At 52.8% G+C, this 21,306-nt stretch overlaps 3 protein-coding genes across 8 annotated transcripts in view; 1 reads left to right on the top strand and 2 right to left on the bottom strand.

The window, feature by feature from the left end:
* MROH1 (maestro heat like repeat family member 1) overlaps positions 1 to 4,028 on the bottom strand; it is a 51,428-nt gene extending 47,400 nt beyond the window's left edge. For 4 of the 6 annotated variants that reach the window (XM_068983266.1, XM_068983267.1, XM_068983263.1 and 1 more), the window contains exon 1: positions 3,337 to 3,349. The gene's annotated coding sequence lies outside the window, so the exon portion shown is untranslated. Of the gene's footprint in view, positions 1 to 3,336; positions 3,350 to 3,424; positions 3,647 to 3,993 lie in introns of those variants that run through there. The other 2 variants (XM_068983265.1, XM_068983264.1) reach the window with 2 other exon arrangements.
* Positions 4,029 to 10,445: 6,417 nt separating this feature from the next.
* LOC138088737 (testis-specific serine/threonine-protein kinase 5-like) lies at positions 10,446 to 14,376 on the top strand. The gene is made up of 9 exons (XM_068984067.1): positions 10,446 to 10,649; positions 11,021 to 11,128; positions 11,290 to 11,492; positions 11,577 to 11,632; positions 11,931 to 12,063; positions 12,157 to 12,272; positions 12,685 to 12,819; positions 12,899 to 13,122; positions 14,314 to 14,376. Exons 1-9 carry the CDS (start codon positions 10,446 to 10,448, stop codon positions 14,374 to 14,376), a joined length of 1,242 nt encoding a protein of 413 aa, XP_068840168.1.
* Positions 13,454 to 16,302, bottom strand: HGH1 (HGH1 homolog). The gene is made up of 6 exons (XM_068984068.1): positions 15,740 to 16,302; positions 15,567 to 15,667; positions 15,378 to 15,476; positions 15,079 to 15,170; positions 14,848 to 14,970; positions 13,454 to 14,771 (listed from the first exon to the last, which is right to left on the bottom strand). The coding sequence occupies exons 1-6, from the start codon at positions 16,300 to 16,302 to the stop codon at positions 14,592 to 14,594; spliced, it is 1,158 nt and encodes a 385-aa protein (XP_068840169.1). The 3' UTR covers positions 13,454 to 14,591.
* Positions 16,303 to 21,306: the final 5,004 nt, after the last annotated feature.

A 21,306-nucleotide genomic window follows, 5' to 3' on the forward strand; every position in this document is an offset into this window, starting at 1 on the left:
GGCTTTGGTATAGTCAATAAACCAGAAGTAGATGTTTTTCTGGAACTCTCTTGCTTTTTCAATGATACTACAGATTTTGGCAATTTGCTCTCTGGTTCCTTGCCTTTTCTAAATCCAGCTTGAACATCTGGAAGTTCTCAGTTCACGTACTGTTGAAGGCTGGCTTGGAGAATTTTGAGTATTACTTTGCTAGCGTGTGAGATGAGTGTAACTGTGTGGTAGTTTGAACATTCTTTGCCATTGTCTTTCTTTGGGACTGGAATGAAAACTGACCTTTTCCAGTCCTGCGGCCACTGCTGTGTTGTTGCCCAATAGTAGATATAATGGTTATCTGAATTAAATTTTCCCATCCCAGTCCATTTTACGTTATGTTAAAATGTACTAAAATGCTGCCATAATGAAAACTATGCCTTTGTTGTAAGAGGCACACAAATCAACAGAACTGTAAGGAGAATCCAGAAATAAACACCAATAAGGAATAAAAAGGGAAAATTTTAAATAATAAAGACATTAGCCAACAAATAGTGTAGGAACAGCTTGGTAGGCACTCAGGGGGAAAAATCAGTTTTCCCTACATCTTTCCTTACCCCAAAATAAGTGCTAGATGGATATAAGCATCATGTGTAAAAAGTAAATGTAGTCCTAAGTAAAAAATACAAGGACATATCTTACAGTCTTAGAGTAGGAAAGGACTTTCTAAGCCAGACACAAAACTCCACACACCTTAATGAAAGCTTTCAGTTGGACTATATGAAATTTTTTAATTTCTGAAAATCAGAAGCATACATAAACTCAAGACCACATCCATACATACACCTATGTCCACAATTGTACATTCTCAGATCTTACCCCATCCTCAATAGAGCATTAAGTAAATGAAAGACAAAATGGGTCAAATCATTCATTATAGGTATGACAAGAGCCTAATCTGTCTAACATTAACATGCACAGAAGTGCACCCACATCAATAAGAAAAACAGGAAGACAGGCAGCACAAAGAAGACCACCAGCCCAGGACTCCGCTTCCCATGCACCGCCACTTCCCCTCACTGCCCCACAGGACTGAGGGGCTGGAAGCGAGGCCTGCAGTGGCCACACATAGGTGGGGACAGCCAGCAGAGCCTGTGGAGTGTTCCCTACAAGCCTGAATGGTCGCACTCGGTGATGGGATTGTCCACCTTCCAATACCCGTCTATAGAAGCCCACAGAGTGTCATAAAAACACATATGTCAATCACAGATCTGGTTAGATTTGAAAAAACAAGCACTGGAAAAAAGTGGGAGCCAGCTAAGTATAGATTACCTGGGCTTGACTGGTTTTGAAGGTCTCCACCTGCCGCCCCTGCCCCATGCCAGGAGGTCTGTGGAGCTGACTGACCTGTGAGCACAGTGCTGATGGCAAAGCCAGATGAAACCGCCACAGAGGAAGGGGGCACACAGAGAGGGGAGGGACCAGGAGGCCGCCTGCCTCCTGTGGGAAGCACCTTAGAGGCACCATCTCCTCAATCTGCATGGCCAAGTAGGTCCAAGAGGGGCACGCTGTGAGCAGCTGGTCAGCGGTGGGGCAGGACTCCACTAGGACTGGTTCCCACACTCCCCTCCACGCCTGCCCACCTTCCCACCCTGATGCTCCTGGCACATGGCACAGGACAGAGCCATCAGGGCTTTCCCTCCCTGCACTGGACGCACTGTAAGCCAGTGAAGAAGCAGGTATCCCCTCCCCCATGCTCACCAGTAGTCAGCATTGATTCAGTGACATTTAGTAAAAGCCCACCAGGTACTGCCCCTGTTCACAGAGCCCCTGGCCTGAAAGATGTCTACTTGTATTTCGACTGCCACGTGAGCTGACAAACCTAACAGTGGTACAGGACCACTACACTGAGCTGGGTGGGGTTCAGAATGGGGTGTGAGAGGCCAAGGAGGGTCACATACCTCCCAGCCCAGAGGCAACAGGAGCTGGTATGGAAGGTAGGTGTGTGAGGGGAGACTAGGAAGTCAGGAGGCCTGGGAGGGGTCACAGGATCGCCATACCAGGCCCAGGGTCTTTCCCTCCCAGCACAGGAGCCAGAGCAAGAACCAACTTCCAGAGTCACCAACAAGAACCGGGGCAGATGACCTGGAAACAGTCCACAGCTCACTCCTCACAGCTCCTGGAGAGCACTATTTCTCAATGTAAGCCATGCCAGCAGTGTCACCCCCCAGAAGTGGCTGACTCTCCGGCTTAGTGAGGAAAGCATGCATCTCAAGACGCCCAGCAGCCAGCATTCCTTGAACAACAGCAGGGACTCTCCTGGAGCGCCTGCCCCAAGAAGGTCAAGTAACTTGGCTCCATGAAAGGGCTCACGCAATCTGGGCTGCTCACTGGTGCTTCGGTGGACCCTGAGTCTGAACTAAGCACAGATACCTGCCTCCAGGCACAGGCGGCAGCTATGAGCTCCAGGGAGCAAGCAAGCACCCCAGGGTTCCACCTCTGACCTACTGGGACGATCAGCAGGCAGTCGTGGTGGAGTAAGACTCAGCAACAACAATCCACGTCAGCCTGGACATTGATTTCAAGGTAACCAAGACAGCTCAACTTGGTCATTCCACTGTGGCAACGAAGAGAGACTTGAGGCACGTGCTCACTTGAGTCGTGGCGGCCAAAAGCCTTGTTGACACCCGCATTCCCAGGCCCTCTGGCTGTCAGGACGAAAGAGGTGATCACATCACAATCCTGCCACCACTCAAGTGTCCCATCAGATGATTCCCACATAGGTCTCCTGGGGCCCAGGGCCTACTAGCCATCTCCACCTGGACCATCATCGCCACAAACCCAACAGCTCCAACACGATTGTCACCCAATCCCTCCCCGGCCTACAGCTCCGTTGCCTCTTCTGTGTCATCATGCACTTAGCTCTCAGGTGAGAAGCAGCATCACCCCTTCCTGTTCCTCCACCTCCATCCCCCACACTCTATAGTGACTCACCTTCTCCACCTCTACCACCTCCCTTTCCAAACTGGTCCCCTCAAGCCAGCCTCCACCCCAACCCCGCCTGGCCCCACAGCAGACAGCCACTCCAGCTAACATTGCCACAACAGTGCCCTCTGCCCCCTACACCCCTTTGTGCCTCATCGCCCTTGAGCTTTCCAGTCAGCCCCTCCCCTACCCCGCTGGGCTGGCAAAGGAGAACCTCTGTAAAGTGTGCAAATGGGAACCGCCATGCACACAGAGCCCTCTTATCAGGCCCTACGGCCGCACTGCAGCTCAGCTGGCACTACAGAAAACCGGAACCCAAAATTGGGCCTAAGAGTCCAGGGACTGGGGGCCAGCCGTGGCCGAGCACCTCCGAGCTCTCACCCGGATTTAGAGCGGAATTTCCTGCAGCCTCTCCAGCTTCACGCCTACAGGGCATGACCAATAACCCTCAGGGTTGAGGACACATTACCTCCAGGCTCTGGACCGCCTCCTCCTCTCACGCCAGAGAGAAAGTAGAAAGAATATAATGGTCCCCGCGCTTTGGGACCCTCGGGTTTTGGGTGAGTTTCCCACAGAGGACTCCCGTTCTTCCCCTGGGGAAGCAAGGAGGTGGACCACACGCCTCCGAAAAGTGACAGACTGAACGCCCCCCCAGGGGGTGGGCAGGCACGGGGGCCGAGTATCCAGAGTCCCACCCTGGGAGGGACCGGGCACGGGGTACGCGCTCCGCACGCCGGGCGAGGAAGAAAGTGAGCGGCTGGACTTCCAGGCCGCTCTTCCGGGTTGTGACGCGGCAAATCCGTCTCCGCGCCGGGCTGGTAGCACCTGAGCCAGAGGAAGGGGGCGGGCTCGGCCCCGCGAAGCCCGGGACCGTCCCTGCGCTCGCCTGTTGACTTGGAGAGGCGCCCTCTGACTCAGTTTCCCGCCGCGGCTGGGCCAAGGGGGCGACCCGAAGGTCTGCGGCCTAGGCTTTCCCGAGGGGCACCTCCCCGAGTGACCGCGGCCGGCCCTGACCCCTGGGACCTGTCCGCCCTTTACCTGAGGAGCCGCCGCAGCCGCGGCCGGGGCGCCGCCCTCCCGGCAACCGCTGACCGGAGTGGGCGGGGCCACGCGACGAGCCCGCCCCCTGCCAACTGCGGCCGGGCGCGCGGTAACTTGGCCCCGCCCCCACGCCATCTCTGCGCTTATTGGTCGAGAGAGAGAGCGAGAGACAGAGAGTGTGTGTGTGTGTGTGCTTGCTCTCTCTCTCTCTCCCCCTCCCCCTCCCCTCCCCTCCCCCTCCCCCTCCCTTCCCCCTCCCCCTCCCCCCCCCCTGCGCTAATTGGTCGAGGGTGTGTCTGTCTGTCTGTCTGTCTCTCGGCCCCGCCCCCAGCCGGCTTGTGCCCACCACATCTGACTGTTGGGTTCCAGTCTGGCCGCCCTGTGGACCTCAAGGGGTGCAGCAGGTTACTGCGTAGGTGAAGGACCGGGCCTGCTTGCCACTCTGCTCTGTGACCCCTCCCGACACACCACAGTGATCCTGTCACACAGACACAGACCCACATACCCTGAGATACCTGGGGCACCGATGTACCCAAACCCAGTCCCTTTGCAAACACATACCTGTCCAGGAACACATGCCAGGTGGGCTAGACCTGGACACAGGCAGAAACTGTCATGCCCTATATCTCTCACACACGAACACTCAACAAATACCCCAGAGAGCCCAGGGCCATAGGCCCCTCTACACACAGGTACACACCTGCACACACGAGGCACATATCTAGTCTGCCAATAGACCCTGGGAATCAAAATGTGAAGGCACCGATAAAACTGGAGCAGAGCACAGGGAAAAGGTTCTCTGACATAAATGGTACCAGTGTTTTCTTAGGTCACTCTTCTGAGGCAGTAGAAGTAAAACCAAAACTAGACAAATGGGACTTAATCAAACTCACAAGGTTTTGCTCAGCAAAGGAAACCATAAACAAAACAAAGTGACAACCTAAAGAATGGGAGAAAATACTTGCAAATGATGTGACCAACAAGACTTTTATTTCCAAAATACACAAACAGGCCGTAGAACTCAATGTGTATATATACATATATATATATACACACATATATACAATATATACAATGTATATATATATATATGTATATAAATGGGCAAAGGCACTACGGAGAACAGTATGGAGGTTCCTTTAAAAACTAAAACTAGAGCTACCATATGACCCTGCAATCCCACTCCTGAGCATATATCCAGAGAAAAACATGATCTAAAAGGATACATGTTTATTGCAGCACTGTTTGCAATAACCAAGACATGGATGCAATCTAAATATCCATTGAAAGGGAATGGAAAAAGAAGATATGGAAGAGTTGGTGATGCCATGCAACCATCTTATCCTCTGTCGTCCTCTTCTCCTGCCTTCAATCTTTCCCAGCATCAGGGTCTTTTCCAATGAGTCAGTTCTTCCCATCAGGTGGCCCAAGTATTGGAGTTTCAGCTTTAGCATCAGTCCTTCCAATGAGTATTCAGGACTGATTTCTTTTACGATGGACTGGTTGAATTTGCTTGCAGTCCCAGCGACTCTCAAGAGTCTTCTCCAACACCACAGTTCAGAAGCATCAATTCTTCGGTGCTCAGTTTTCTTTATAGTCCAACTCTCACATCCATACATGACTACTGGAAAAACCATAGCTTTGATTAGACGGGCTTTTGTTGGCAAAGTAATGTCTCTACTTTTAATTTTTCTACTTTTTAATATGCTGTCTAGGTCATAGCATTTCTTCCAAGGAGCAAGCATCTTTTTAATTTCATGGCTGCAGTCACCATCTGCAGTGATTTTGGAGCCCCCCAAAATGAAAGTCTCTCACTGTTTCCATTGTTTCCCCATCTATATGCCATGAAGTGATGGGACTAGATGTCAAGATCTTAGTTTTTTGAATGTTAAGTTTTAAGCCAACTTTTTCACTCTCCTCTTTCACTTTCATCAAGAGACTCTTTAGTTCATCGCTTTCGGCCATAAGGGTGATGTCATCTACATATCTGAGGTTATTGATATTTCTCCCAGCAATCTTGATTCCAGCTTGTGCTTGATCCAGCCTGGCATTTCACATGATATTAAGAAGAGGTGGCAAGAATACACAGAAGAACTATACAACAAAGATCTTCATGACCCAGATAACCACGATGGTGTGATCACTTACCTAGAGCCAGACATCCTGGAATGTGAAGTCAAGTGGGCCTTAAGAAGCATCACTATGAACAAAGCTAGTGGAGGTGATGGAATTCCAGTTTAGCTATTTCAAATCCTAAAAGATGATGCGGTGAAAGTGCTGCACTCAATATGCCAGCAAATTTGGAAAACTCAGCATTGGCCACAGGACTGGAAAAGGTCAGTTTTCATTCCAATCCCAAAGAAAGACAATGCCAAAGAACGTTCAAACTACCGCACAATTGCACTCATCTCACACACTAGCAAAGTAATGCTCAAAATTCTCCAAGCTAGACTTCAACACTACGTGAACTGTAAACTTCCAGATGTTCAAGCTGGATTTAGAAGAGGCAGAGGAACCAGAGATCAAATTGCCAACATTCGCTGGATCATTGAAAAAGCAAGAGAGTTCCAGAAATATATCTACTTCTGCTTTATTGACTACGCCAAAGCCTTTGACTACGTGGATCACAACAAACTGTGGAAAAATTCTGAAGAGATGGGAATACCAGACCACCTGATCTGCCTCCTGAGAAATCTGTATGCAGGTCAAGAAGCAACAGTTAGAACTGGACTTGGAACAACAGACTGGTTCCAAATCAGGAGAGGAGTACATTAAGACTGTATATTGTCACTCTGCTTACTTAACTTATATGCAGAATACACCTGAAACTATCACAACATTAATTGGCTATACACCAATACAAAATAAAAAGTTTAAAGTCTGGGGGGAAAACGGGCAGAAGACCTAAACAGACATTTCTCCAAAGAAGATAAACAGATGGCCAATAGGCACATGAAAAGATGCTCAACATCACTAAAATAATTAGAGAAATGCAAATCAAAAGTTCAATAAGGTACCACACCACTCAGGATAGGCATCATTAAAAACTCTAGGGACTTCCCTGGTGGTCAAGTGGTTAAGGACCTGTCTTGAAATGCAAGAAACATGGGTTCAGTCCCTGGTTGGGGAACTAAGATCCCACATGCTGCAGAGCTACAGAGCTCACAATGAAGATCCCACAGGCTGCAACCAAGACCCAACCCAGCCAAAGGAATAAATTTTTTAAAAAAAGTCTACAAATAACAAATGCTGGAGAGGGTGTGGAGAAAAGGGAACTCTCCTCCACTGTTAGTGGGAATGCAAATTGGTGCAGCCAGTATGGAAAACAGTAAGGAGGTTCCTCAAAAAACTAAAAATAGAGTTGTATGATCCAGCAATCACATTCTAGGGCATATATCTGGAGAAAACTATAATTTGAAGAGATACATGTACCCCAGGACTATTTCCAACACCCAATACATGGAAACAGCATAAATATCCATTGACAGATGAATGGATAAAGATGTGGTACATACGTACAATGGAATACTACTGAGCAATAAAAAAAACAACGAAATTACGTCATTTGCAGTAACATGGATGGACCTAGAGATTAACACTAAGTGAAGTAAGTCAGAAAGATAGAAAGTAAGTCATAAATACCATATGACATCACTATATGTGGAACCTAAGATATGAGATAAATGAACTTATTTATGAAAGAGAAACAAACTCACAGACATGGAAAACAGACATGAGGCTGCCAAAGGCGGGGGCTGCTGCGCGTTGCGGGTTAATATGCAAACGAGTATGTACAGAGTGGGCAAGCAGCAAGATGCTACTGCATAGCACAGGAAGCTCCATTCAATAGCATGTAATAAACTGCAATGGAAAAGAATATAAATACACATGCATAACTAATCACAGTGCTATACACCAGAAACTAATACAACATTGTAAATCAACTATACTTCAATAAAAAGCAAAACAGTTTAAAAAATTAAAAATCTTTTTTTAATCTTTAATAAAAGATTTTTTTTTATAGCAAGTATATGCATTTGGGACCTTGGGATCTGGAGAGGGAGGCAGACAACCAGCGAGTCAATGATTCGTACGTTGCACTAAGTGCTGTGAAGAACTGCAGCTGGGGGCTGAGAAAGAGAGAAGCCGGGAGAGGAGCCCAGGTTCTGGACAGACACAATGGCCCTCGCAGAGCCCCGGAGGCTGAAATCACCTGGGTGTGCCGACAGACAAAAATGAAAGGAGCAAGTGGTGTTCCAGAAGCTCAGGAAAGGAAAAGCGATTGAAGAAGAAAGGGCCAGTCAGCAACAATACATCCATGGCATTAACAACTTGTCTGCATCTCACTGGGTCCGCAGGGATCTGTGGCAGGGGTGCGAGGAGGCAAAGTGGCCTCAGTTTAAACATGGGGGCAGGTTGGTCACTGGAGAGTACAGCAGGGATGGGGGGATTCTTTTTTCACAGAGAGAAGGGCTGCAGCCTGCTTTTATCTTAGGGATAGAGTGCAGAGAGCAGGACAGAACTCTTGTAGATGACTGATACAGCGTGCTGCTCTGCAGATGGGGCCTGGCCCCGGAGAAAGAGCTCCTACCCCCCCAGGTACTGCATAGGCAGGAAGCGGGGTGTTACCCAAGGGAGGCTCATACCTGGATGGCTCACTCTCCCGTCGATGTCCCCATGGCCAGGGTTCAGGACACCCCACTGGTCCTGCCCTCCCCAGGCTCAGCTGAACTTTTTCACTCCCAAGCATGCACACACACTGCCCTGGCACAGATTACAGCATCATTCAACTTTTATTAAATTTTTAAGGCCAGGGACTTCCCTGGGCGTCCAGTGATTAAGACTCTGTTTCCACTGCAGGGGGCGTGAATTTGATCCCTGGTTGGGGAACTAACACCCTGCATGCCGCGAGCCCCCCCACCTCCCCAAAAAGAGTATTAAGGGCAGTCTCTCTTCTGTGACAGTAAGCTCTGTGAGAAAGGCCCGTGCCTGTGACTGGCTCCCGAGGGCTTGGCATCAAGCCCAGCACAAGGAGGTACTCAGCAATGCTCTGAAATAGATGGATGACCCGAGGTGCAGAGAAAGAGGAGGGTGAGCAGAGCTCTGGACCCTGCCTGTCACCTCTCTGAGCAACAGTCACTGGCTTCCAGTTGTGTTCTGGAATGAGGGGGAGCCAGGGAGGCGGTGTAGGCTCCCCCCATCTCCAGCCCACGTAACACCTTCGTAACCATCACGAGTTAAATCCCCTCCCCTTGAAACACCCAGTTTCTCTCTTCCTAACCCCCATGGAGCAACAAACCAGCTAAACTGTCTGTATTTTATATCCTCCAGGCAATTTGCCAGACAAGGGCTGTGGGTGAGCCAGGGGATATCAGACACAAGCCTTGCCCTCCAGTGGCCCACAGTCCGATGGGAGGAGAAAATGTCTCCATAGTTCACTTCCAGGCTTTCCAAGACGTTCCCTGCAGAGGGAGTGCTGCATGCACCATGGATCCTGTGGGGACAGATCTGGTCCGCAGACACCACCATCACTTGGTGATGTTCACATTTGAAATCCTGGGTGTGGACTGCCTACCATGGGACAGGCACTTCGGTGTGCACAGAAACAGGATTGTGGGAGGTAGTAGTTGCAGTTTCAAACAGCGCCCGCAGGCAACACAGCTCCACAGGCAACACACCGCTCACAGAACACTGCAGGGGCCAGGAGAAAGGAGGGGCATGCTGGGTCACCTCTTTGAGGTGGGCTAGGGCTTTTCATTTGCTTGGGGATGTGTCATTGAATGTGTAGAGCGCTCTAGGGGAATGGCCTCTCGCAGCAGGCCTCAGCAGAGGAATGTTGGCTGGCTTCGGGAATTCCCTGGCGGTCCAGTGCTTAGGACTCGTGCTTTCACTGCTGGGTCCGAGTTCAGTTCCTGGTTGGAGAACTAGGATCCCCCATGCTGCGCCGCCCAGCCAAAACCAAAAAAGGGCTGTCTGTGGCCCTTGGGGTTCTCACCCCATGGAGTGGGCCTCACACAGGGCAGGGCTGGTTCCAGCAAGATGTTCTCAGGGCAAGCAACGCCTGGGGAATAGAAGGACACCCCTTTGAGGGCACAATGCAAACACAGCTCTAGAACCTTCCATTCTAGAATCTGCCCCTGCTTTCCCAGAGCCTGTCCAACCCCGTGCCAATCCATGGTTGTGTGGCTGTGTTAGCCTCCCTCCCCATCTCTGGTCCTGTCCCAGAGAGGCTTCAGAAACTTGGCTGCAGCCTTGAGGGCCTGCAGGCCCCAGCTGGCCTCCTGCAGTACAGCACCCCATCACTCCACAGCGCATTGCTCCATCCGTCTACAACCCATCACTCCATTCCTCTAACACAAGTCAGGCCTCAGCTAAACCTCCCAGAGTCCCTCCCCACGGCCCTGCGGGGTGCTGGGTAGCCCCAGCTCTCCCACAGAGCCCTGATTTTTATGAAGGCTGCCAGCAGGCAGAAGCTGGACCAGAGAGCATTTCTGGAGCAGGTGCATGAATGCAGGGACAATGGCTACCTGCTGTCCTCCAAGAAGATTGGTTCTGGGGCCTTCTCCAAAGTCTACCTGGCCTACGCCACGCAGGAGCGCATGCGGCACAACTGCAAGCTGGCCTCTGACCTGCGGGGCAAGCGCCACACCATGGTGAGGCAGGCTCGCCTCCTTCCCACAGGGTGGGGGTTCCATAGTCCACCCTCCAGCCCAGCCCCAGTGGCCCCTCTCCTAACTCCACTCAGGCACCTCCCAGGTGCTCTGGCTTCCTCCAAGTCCCACATCTTCCAGAAGGCTCAGGCTCTGGCAGTCTGATCCCTCCCAGTTTCTGGACCCATTGAACACATAAGTAACCAGGACAGGATGGGGGGGAAGGTCAGTGCTGCCTCCCAAGGCTGCTGCTCACCAAACCTTGCCCTGGTCAATTTTGGCCACATGTGCAAAGGCCATGGGGCCTGTTCTACCACATCCTGTCCCCAGAGGGGTTGTGGCCTTTGCACAGTGGCCACCCTCCACACCTGCAGGTAGCTATCAAGATCGTCTCCACTGCGGAGGCCCCTGCAGAGTTCTTCTGCAAGTTCCTGCCCCGTGAGATTTCATCACTCAATGCTACCTACAAGCACCTGAACGTGGTGGGCAGAGACCCCAGGCAGCCTGGCCCTTCCTACCTACCTCAGGCCCACCCTTTCCCCTCCTGGGACCCTTATACTTGGGCTGGCCCCATTCCGAGACCCCTGCCCTGAGCACCCAAGGGCCCTGGTTGGGGGTAACAGCGGGAGGGGGCCGCCGGCAGGTGCAGCTGTATGAGACCTTCGCGAACAGCCAGCGCACCTACTTGGTATTGGAGCTGGCGACCCGCGGCAACCTGCTGGAGCACATCAATGCCATGTCTGCTCACCACCGCTGCCCGGGACTGGAGGAGGAGGAGGCCCGCAGGCTGTTGTGGCAGCTCGTCAGTGCCGTGGCGCACTGCCACAACTTAGGCATCGTGCACCGGTGAGGGCACCACTCGGCCCGCTGCCCAGCGCGTGAAGACCTGCCTGAGCTCAGGTCCAGCCCCATCTCCCCTTCCCCACGCAGGGACTTGAAGTGTGAGAACATCCTGCTAGATGACAGAGGCTGCCTAAAGCTGAGTGGTGAGCCTGCGGCCCAGCCCCCAACCAGGCTCCCAGCCTGGGCCAGCTCTGATCACCCTCAACTTCCACGGGTCGCACATACCCCACTCTTGCCCCAAGCCCAGGGCTCCAGCCTCTACACTGGTTTGCTCCAGACTTCTGACCCCAGTCTACCTTGTCCTTCAAGCCTCCAATGAGGCCTGCACCCAACAGTTGCCCACAGCCACACTTATAGTCACCCACACGCCCCGTGCCCACACTCCCCTCAGGAACCGTCTCTCTAGCAACCCGTCCCGCCCTCCCTGCACGTCCCTTGCAGACTTTGGCTTTGCCAATTGGTCCGGGCTCAAGAACTCATTGCTGAGCACCTTCTGCGGGTCTGTGGCCTACACAGCCCCAGAGATCCACATGAGCAAGAAGTACAACGGGAAGCAGGCCGACCTATGGAGCCTGTGAGTACCACCCCAGGGACTCCAGGACCCTGGTGGGGAAGAGGGTCAGGGGCCGGGGAGGAGGAGCAGGCCCTGAGAAGCCCATGCCCCCAGAGGTGTCACCCTCTATGCCATGGTGACTGGGAAGCTGCCCTTCAAGGAGTGCCAGCCCCACCGAATGCTGTACCTGATGCGCCGGGGCCCCACCTTCCGGCCGGGCCTGTCCCCAGGTGAGCACCTCCACCACGTGTCCCTCCCAAGTCCCAGCCATGCCTGGAGAGGGGGCAGCAAGAGAGACCCAAGTCCAGAGAAGGGCCACATGCACCGTGGCATGGAGGATGCTGACCTGGCCTCTTCCCCGGCCCAGGCTGGGGGATGGACTGTGGTGACGGGGGAAACTGGGGTTGGTGGCCCCATTAAGCTTGAACCCTGCACTAGCCCTAGGTCAGGCTGCCTCATCTCTCTCTGCCTGTCCGCCCACATGCGAAACAGGGATACCCTCTAGCCATTTGGGAAGACTGCATGGGGCAACCCCACCAAGTGGTCAGCATTGTTGGCTGTGAGGGCCGTGGGCTAGGGGCACGAGAGGTGGCGGGCGGGGGCCGCTATCGTGAGGCTGCAGCCTTGAGTCCTCCCCCGCAGAGTGCCAGGACCTGATCCGAGGCCTACTCCAGCTGCACCCACGAGCTCGCCTGGGCCTGCAGCAGGTGGCCACCCACCACTGGATGCTGCCTGCTGCACACGCGCTCTTCTGTACCACACTCTGTGCTATACCAGGTGTGGCAGGCCTACCTGGGTGGGTAGCTGGGAGGCTCCTTAGGGCCCCTCCTGACCCTCCCACTGCAATCTGTTGCAGAAAAAACAGAGAAGCCCCAGCTCCGAACATCACTGGACAATGTGAAGCCCAACGCGGACTCTGATCCCCCAAGGTCGCTCCTGCAACTGTGGCGGCCCCAGCTACAGGGCACCTCTCATGAGAGTGCCTCTGTTCCGGCGCCTGAGCCCCCAGGGGCTTGCTCGAGACAAGGTGCAGACTCTGCCGGGCTTGAGCTCTGGAGCACGGAGACGGCCGGTCGCACGGTGAGTCGCTCCAGGCATCCACTGTTGCTATGCTCCATCCGGAGTGTGCCTGGGCACTACCTGGTTAGCTGAGGGTGGGCGGGAGGCCCCTCAGGACTGAGAACTGAGGACCAGGACTGAGGACAAGAGGGCTGGGGATGGATGGGGGGGTGCTCTGCAGAGAGAAGCCTGGAAGGGCGGGGAAACAGGGATCCAGGGCAGAAGATGGCACTAGCTTTGGTGGAAGGCCCAGGAAGGGAATACAGGGGCCGAGGCCAGATAAAGCGTTTATTCTATAGAGCCAAGGGTGTGGACTTCTCAATGCAGGAAGAGGGATGTTGGGGCATCTGGAAAACAGTCCACATATCTTCAGGCCAGAGCTTTAATTTAACTGGGGGGAGGGAGAATGAAGAGGGGACCACAGAAGAGGAAGGCACCTGGTATCCACGAAGAACTCGGCTTTGATCTGAGCTCCAGTAGAGCTGGCCCCAGCTCTGGAGGTGGTACCAGGACTGAGGACAAGAGGGCTGGGGGTGGGTGGGGGGTGCTCTGTGGCGAGAAGCCTGGAAGGGCCGGGAAACAGGGATCCAGGGCAAAAGATGGCCCTAGCTTTGGTGGGAGGCCCAGGAAGGGAATACAGTGGGGTGAGGGACAGCCTGCTGGGCTTGGGGCCGTGGATTTGAAGGCACCACACATGGGGCCAACGGGCTCCAAAGGGGCAGAGCGTGGTCCAGGGGAAGACTTGGGCCAAAGGCAAGGCTTATTAGCTTGGTGGGCATGGGATCTGGGGGGCTAAGGCTCAGGGGAATTGAACACGGAGAGAGCCTAGCTAGACAGGGAAGGTGGGAGCATCAGGTCGGTCCAGGACTGGGAAATAGCACTTGAAGTGCTCACAAAGGCCCAAGGGCTGGGGCTGGGCACAGGGAAGGTGCTGAGGGTGAAGAGGAGGCAGCACCAGCAAGCACTCCAAGGACAGGCCAGGGGGATGCAGCCCTGGGAGACCCTGACAGGCTGTGGCTGGTGAAACTCTCAACAGGTCAGCCCTGTGAGGCCAGGTCTCAGGCAGGGCCAGCCGAGGGCCCCCAGGATGGAGGGACTTGGGTTGGAACTGGCAGCAAGGGGCACTGCAAGCACCCAGACCCCTAGATCACCCCTGAGACTCATTGGGAAGCTCTAGCTAGCCCTTCAGGTCTGCCGCATTTTTCTGTCCAGCCCTGCCAGCCCTCCGCCTGGAGACACCTGAGCGAGTCAGAGGTCTGGGCCAGCCCTGGCTGAACAGTCCTCCTCTGAGCAGCCAGCATTCTTGCTGGAAGCAACAGGGCACATGGAGGTGCCCTCAATCCTCAGCAAAGACCTGGAGCTTAAGGGCAGCTCTGCATCTCAGCCAGATACACTCTCAGAAGGAGGGGATAGCAGGCAGGCCTGGTCTGGGAGGCCTGGACGGACTGTGAAGAAAGTGGGCCTGGAGATGCTGGCAGGCCTCAGGGGCCTCACGTGGATGCACCTTCCTCTGCTTGTGGCCCTGGGCCCAGCTCCAGCTCCTGCTGCTCCCGCTCACACTGCTCCCGCTCCTGGTGATCCTGCTGCTGCAGCTGCCGCTCAACCTCCTCAGGCACCTGCACCTCCAGCAGGTTCTCCAGGCCGCGCTCTGGCTCGTCCCCAATAAGTACCTGCCAGCAGGGAAGGCATGTGGGGAGCTGACTGGCATACCTTGGATGTCCACCCCTCCCCCAACCCTGCACCCACCTGGATGAGTTTCTCACAAGTCACCCGCACATCAGGCTCAGGCTCCCAGCTGTGCAGCTCTCGCAGGATCAAGTAGGCTCCCTGGTCCCTCATCTGCTTCCGACCAGGTGCCGTGGCTGTCAGCTGGAAGAGGGCAGAGGGTACCCAGGCGTCAGTGTGCTAATGTGTGTGTGTGGCGGGGGGGGGGGGGGGGGGGGAGTGTTACATTAATGAAGCAGGACCCCTGCTCACCAGCATGATGGTCTCAATTAGCATCTTGCGGATGTCAGCGTCAGGCTCTCGCTGCTTGTCTGGTGGCAGGTACTGCAGATCAACGGGCAGCCCTAGGGGTGAATTTATGAGTCAGTGGGTCTCCATGCTGGCCCCTGGGCCACTAGGCAGGACCCTACCATTGTAAGGCTCATCTGTGCTCAGCAACTCTCTGCTGGAAGGTTTCAGAAGGGCCCTGATCTGGACACCTCCTTCTGCCTCTCCCCTACCAGCCCCCTCTCCTGTTAAACCAACTCTGAGGCTCGACCCTAGCCACTCACGCTCCATCTCTTCCTCAGAGAAGTCTTCAGGCCCAGCCAGGGGCAGTAGCAAGAAGGGGAGAATGTCCACCTCGGGCCCAAGCAACCATTCATGATGTCCTGGGGAGAAACAGGAATGCAGGCCTGTCCAGAGGGGCCCCAGAGAACAGCCTATTCCCCCCATAAGGCAGCATCCCCACCACGACTCACGGTGCTCGAAGCAGCAATTTCGCAGTGTTCCCACCACCCCGCCCCTGCGCACCGAGGAGTCCGGGTATTGGGTAAGGGTCAGCAGCCGCTGGACCACGCACCTGAAGGGAAGGGCCACTCAGTGCCGTCCCTGCGCACTTCCAACCCCTCCCCGCGAGCGCCCGGGGCTTTACCTGTTGCGATCCAGCAGAAAAGCGCGGGTCGCGGGACGTTGGCTGAGGTTGGAGAGCACTGGTCCCAAGTAGTGCAAGGGCGCGCGAGCGTTGTAGCCCGGAGTGCACAGCGCGCGCACCAGCCGCTCCAGGCCCGACTCTCCCGGTTCTGTGGCCGCCAGAGCCTCTGTCAGCACAGCGCACGGCACCGGCTCGCGGCTGAGGTTAGCCAGCACGGCGGCCGCTTCCTCGGCCCAGGGCCAGTGTGGGTCCAACGCGCAGCCCAGCAGGCGGACAGGCAGTCTGGGCTCGGCCGCCAGCAGCGGCTTGTGCAGGCCGGGGTCGGCAGCCAGGTTGACTAGCGCGCGAGCGGCGTCTCGGGCTGGGGCGGGAGGAGGGGCCACCGCCAGCTCGACCAGCGCCCGCAGCAGTGCCGCCTGGCCGGCCAGCAGCGTGCGCCCCGGCCCCGAGCCAGTCAGCGCCAGCACATGCTGCGCCGCCGCCGCCTGCAGGTCAGCCCGCTCCCCGAGCGCCAGGAAAGGCAGCAGCTTCGCCGCCTCCACCTTCGGGCTGGTCTCCGACATCGGCAACCCTACCGGAGCTACGCCGTCGGCTGACGAACCCCTGTCCCCCGCGTCCTCCCCCATGCAGGTCGGTGAGCTCGGGGAAGCACACTCAGCCAGGCCGGGAACCTACAGGTGGTCAGCGGCCCCGCCCACCAGGTAGCGGAAGCTGCAGTAACCAATCCGAGGCCAAGACTCTACCCAAGGGGCGGGACCTGCGCGCAGAGGCGGGGCCACGTCTAGGCCCGGGGGATTGTGGGATTGGATGCCGCCCGGAAGCCGGCTCGGGCCCTCGGTGAGCATGACAGTCGCTGGAGGAATAACAGCGGCCTTTTGGGGGCTCCTGCCGGCCCCCTCATAGCGTACGTTGGCTCTCTTCCTTCGTGGGATTGGCAGAGATCTGTTTTCTCTGGAAGAAAAGCATGATCAGTTACAGTGATTGACTTTCTGGTGCATCCCTGACATAATCTCCGTTTGGTCACGATATATATTTTCGTTTTTGTTTATGGTTGTATTCAATTTGCTGAAGTTTTGTTTAGAATTTTTGCATCTCTGCCCATGAGGAATATTGGTTTGTAGTTTTATTTTCTCGTGATGTCTTCACCTCGTGTTGCGTAATGCTGGCCTCAGAAGGATTGGAGAAAATATTCTTTCCTTATGAATTTTACGTTTGAGTTTGTCAACCTAACATTGCGTGCGTAGGTGCTAGTCGCCCAGTCGTATCCCATGCTTTGTTGACCCCATGGACTGCCAGGTTCCTTTGTCCGTGGAATTTTCCAGGCGAGAATACTGGAGTGAATTGCCGTTTCCTTCTCCAGAGGATCTTCTTGACGGAGGGATTGAGCCAATGTCTCTTTCATCTCCTGCATTAGAAGACGGATTCATTACCACTGTGCCACCTGGGAATTAAACCTAATGTTACTTCTCCATAAATGTTCAGTGAAGCCTGAAATTTTCTTTCTGGGAAGGTTTTTTAACTACTAACTCAATTCATTTAATAGAAATATGGCCATTCAAGTTGTCCTTTTCTTCTTGGGTTACTTTTGGTAGTTTGTGTGTTTTAATTAATTAGTCCATTTGATCTAAATTGTTAATTGTCAGAAGGTTTTTCATAACACTTCCTTATCCTTTTACTGTGTGTATACTCTGTCATGGTGCCACCTCTCTCATCCTTTATATTGATAATTTGTGTCTCCTTTCTCCTTTTGTCTTGCCAGGGGTTTATCTGTTTTGTTGATCTTAAAGAACTGCCTTTTGGATTAATTTTATTGTTTTCTTTTTCAAGTTTATTAATTTCTACTTTGGCCTTTTTCCTTTCTTCTGCTTCAGGCTTAATTTGCTGTTCTTTTTCTATTGTCTTAAGGTAGAAGCTGGGGTCACTAATTGGAGACCTTACTTTTCTCATGTAGGGGTTCCCCCCTGACCCCCGCCATTTGTTACCTGACTCTTGAGTTATTTGTTATGTGCATTACTTTTCCACAGCTATATGCCCCTTAATAGGTGGATATTACTTTTGTTTCACACTAAGGGCTAGGATGAAGCCTCAAGGGGCCGTAGTGCCCAAGACAGCCAGTTGCAGGGAACAGTGTGCCCCTCAAGTCAGCAGGTCAGAAGGTGCACGAGCCTTAGACCAATAGGAAGAGACTTCATAGCCTCAGTCCCAACCTCAACTTTCGTGAACGTCCCTTGGAAACTGAGGAAGAGGGTGGACGAGTCCAAGGAAGAGCTGCCTCTCCAAGGCAACCACACAGATCCTAGGCAGAAGAGTTGAAATTTTCTTAAGATGTGGAATTAAAATATCATGGATAATCTAGATAAATGATGCCCCCTGGTGGGTACTTTTGACTGAGGCAAAAATGTGCACCTTCAGGACCCGTGCTTTGAATGATTCAAGGAAGACTTTACAGAAATCACCAGGTTCAGTCGCTAAGTCGTGTCTGACTCTGTCACTCCATGGACTGTAGCACGCCAGGCTTCCCTGTTCTCCACCGTCTCCTGGAGTTTGCTCAAACTCCTGTCCACTGACTCAGTGTTACTATCTAACCATCTCATCCTCTGTTGCCCCCTTCTCCTGCCCTCAATCTTTCCCAGCATCAGGGTATTTTCCAGCGAGTTGGCTCCCTGCTTCAGGTGGTCAAAGTATTGGAGCTTCAGCTTCAGTATCAGTCCTTCCAATGAATATTCAGGGTTGATTTCCTTTAGAATTCACCAGTAGGGAGCCTTAACTATTCCTAAGATGAATTAAAAGATCTGAAGTCTTTAGAAGTGATTTAAAGTTAAAGGAAACCCCATATAGCATTGACCCATAGACCTCAGTCGGATTCCCAGATAACCCCAGTTACCCCAGTACCTGTGTGTCACCTCTTGTGCCCTTCAGGCAGGAACAGCTCTTCAAGCCCTTGACACAGACCCCGAGCCAGCTGTTGTGGAGCACGTTCCTTGATCTACATGTGTCTGGTTGCCTCCTGACTAGACTCAGGTTGTATCTTTCTGGCAGGACTGCTCTGGAGGAGATGCTGGGTTCTTTTCTTGTCCAATCGGGTAGCATGGCTTTGGTCTGTTGGAGAGGCTTGTCTTGATCACTTAATTAAGGTGGAGTGGCCCAAGCTTCTTCCCTGTCAAGTTACTCTTTTCTTTTGGTATATAATAAGTATATTATGGGAGGATACTTTGAGGCTGTGTGAACACGCTGTTTTTCAAACAACTTTCCCTCCCTAGTTTTTGCATGTACTGTTTTTTTCTCTGAATTATTTATTACCATGATGGTTGCCAAGTGGCTGTTTTCCAATTTTATCATTTATTGTAGGGAAAAAACTTTCTCTTTACCTATTTATATCAAAGAAGACACATGTATTCCTAGTTTATTCAAAGAAATATAATACTTTTACTGTCATTATTTTGATCCTCAAGTTGTCCTCATTTTGGTCAGTGGAAGCCCCTTCAAGGAGGTTTCTGTGTTTTTTTAAATAGCTTTATTTGAATTCAAACAGGACCCTGTAGGGCCTTCCTAGGGGGAGAGACCCCCTCCCCCACTGGAATGTCCCCCACCTCTGTAGATGAGCTTTAGCTCCTAGGCCTTCCCCAGGTTCCAGTGAGCAAAATTATCAGAGAAGTGAGAAAATGCAAAGACAAAAGCAGTCAAGCAAGACAAAGTAGTAATAGTTTAGCCATAAAACAAAGGCAAGGACTTCTACACAAAGGCTGGAAGTAATAACCTGAGCAATAGCCATGGAGTGGTTTTGCAGATACCGAAACCCCCTGCTGGTGGGAGAAGTTAACTGCATGCTGACCACCAGCACTTAGTCCCCAGACCAACTGGAACCTGAAAATTGATAAGGCTGCCTGCAGTGACCCCACCTGGTTACCTCACTGTCAACCAGTCAAAGAACCGTGTGCGAGGTAATCATGAAACCCATGACGTTCTTCCTCACACTGTCTTTAAAACCTTCGCCTGAAAGCCTAGGGGAGCTCGGATCTCTTGAATGTGAGCTGCCTGTTCTCCCTGATGGGTACCTGCCCGAACACTACACCCTCCTCGCCACAACCTAGTGTTTGCAGGTGGCTTCCTGTGCATCAGGGGGCAGAACTAGTTCCATCTGGTTATGTGTTGAGATATAATTCAACATGTAATTCCATGGACAGAGAGAGGAGCCTAGTGAGCTATGGTCCATGGAGTGGCAGAGTCAGACAAGACTGTGTCCTACTGAGTGACTAACACATGTGAGATAAAATCAACATTCCATAACATCATACATTTAAATTCCATGGTTTGTGGTGTATTAACTTTTGTAAATAGTTGTAATACACATATCACAAAATTGACATTTAACTTTAATTTTTATTTTGGGCCGTACCGCATGGCTTGTGGGATCTTAGTTCCTTTAACAGGGATTGAGCCCTTTTACCCTTGGCAGTGAGAGAGCAGAGTCCTAGCCAGTGGACCACCAGAATTCCCATTTTCTAAAGCATTTATTGCCTCTCTAGTTTGAACCATAGAGACACCAGTAGAAGCAGACTATCAAGGGCTTCCCAATCCTTGTTTTAGGGGGCACAGTTCCTCTTTATAAAAGCATCGTGTGTGTCTATGTTTTTCAGTTGTGTATGACTCTTTGCAACCCAATGGACTGTAGCCTGCCAGGCTCTTCTGCCTATAGAATTCTCCAGGCAAGAATACTGGAGTGAGTTGCCACTCCCTTCTTCAGGGGATCTTCCCAACACTGTAATCTCCCACACTGTGGGCAGATTCTTTCCCATCTGAGCCACTAGGGAAGCCCCAAAATGAAAGTGTTAGTCACTCAGTTGTGTCTGAGTCTTTTTGATCCCATGGATTGTAGCCGGCTAGGCTCCTCTGTCCATGGAATTCTCTAGGCAAGTGTACTGGAGTGGATAGCCATTCCCTTCTCCAGAGGATCTTCCCAACCCAGGAACTGAACCGGGGTCTCCTGCATTGCAGGCAGATTCTTTGCCATCTGAGCCCCTAAGTAACATCACGTACTGAAAAACATCAAGAGCTGCCCACCCGCCCCATAACAAGACCCCACACAGGTAGGGGTTTGTGGGGAAGGTGTGAGCAACCAATTTTAACCACAAAACCATTGAGAAGGAACGTCAAAAGTCAGAGGCTGATGGTGCAGGAAAGAAGTCGTTGCTCAGGCCTCCCAGCAGCAGGATGTGCGCACTGGCCCTTCATACAAGCTGTCCCGACAGCCAGTGCACACGTGGGCCCAGCGGGGGCTGGGCAGGGCCCTGTGAGGTCATGGCAGTGCAGGAGAAAGCTGAGGCCCTCTGACACCCTGCACCTTCCAGAGAAGGTTCATCTCCTGGTGACTGAGGGGAAAGATCCAGAGGACACACTGCCCCTTTACTGCTTTGTGGGTAAAGCATCCGGGGCCCCTTCATCAATCTTCTCCTTTCCAGCCTAGAGGTAGCAAAGCTCCGACCACTCCTGGTTTCATCTGCATCGAACGACTACAGGTTCCCCCATACACATCTGCCACCACCCAGACCTTCCCCTCTCCCCGGCCT

The sequence above is a fragment of the Capricornis sumatraensis genome, chromosome 11 (assembly GCF_032405125.1).
Source record: "Capricornis sumatraensis isolate serow.1 chromosome 11, serow.2, whole genome shotgun sequence".
Lineage (NCBI taxonomy): Eukaryota > Metazoa > Chordata > Mammalia > Artiodactyla > Bovidae > Capricornis > Capricornis sumatraensis.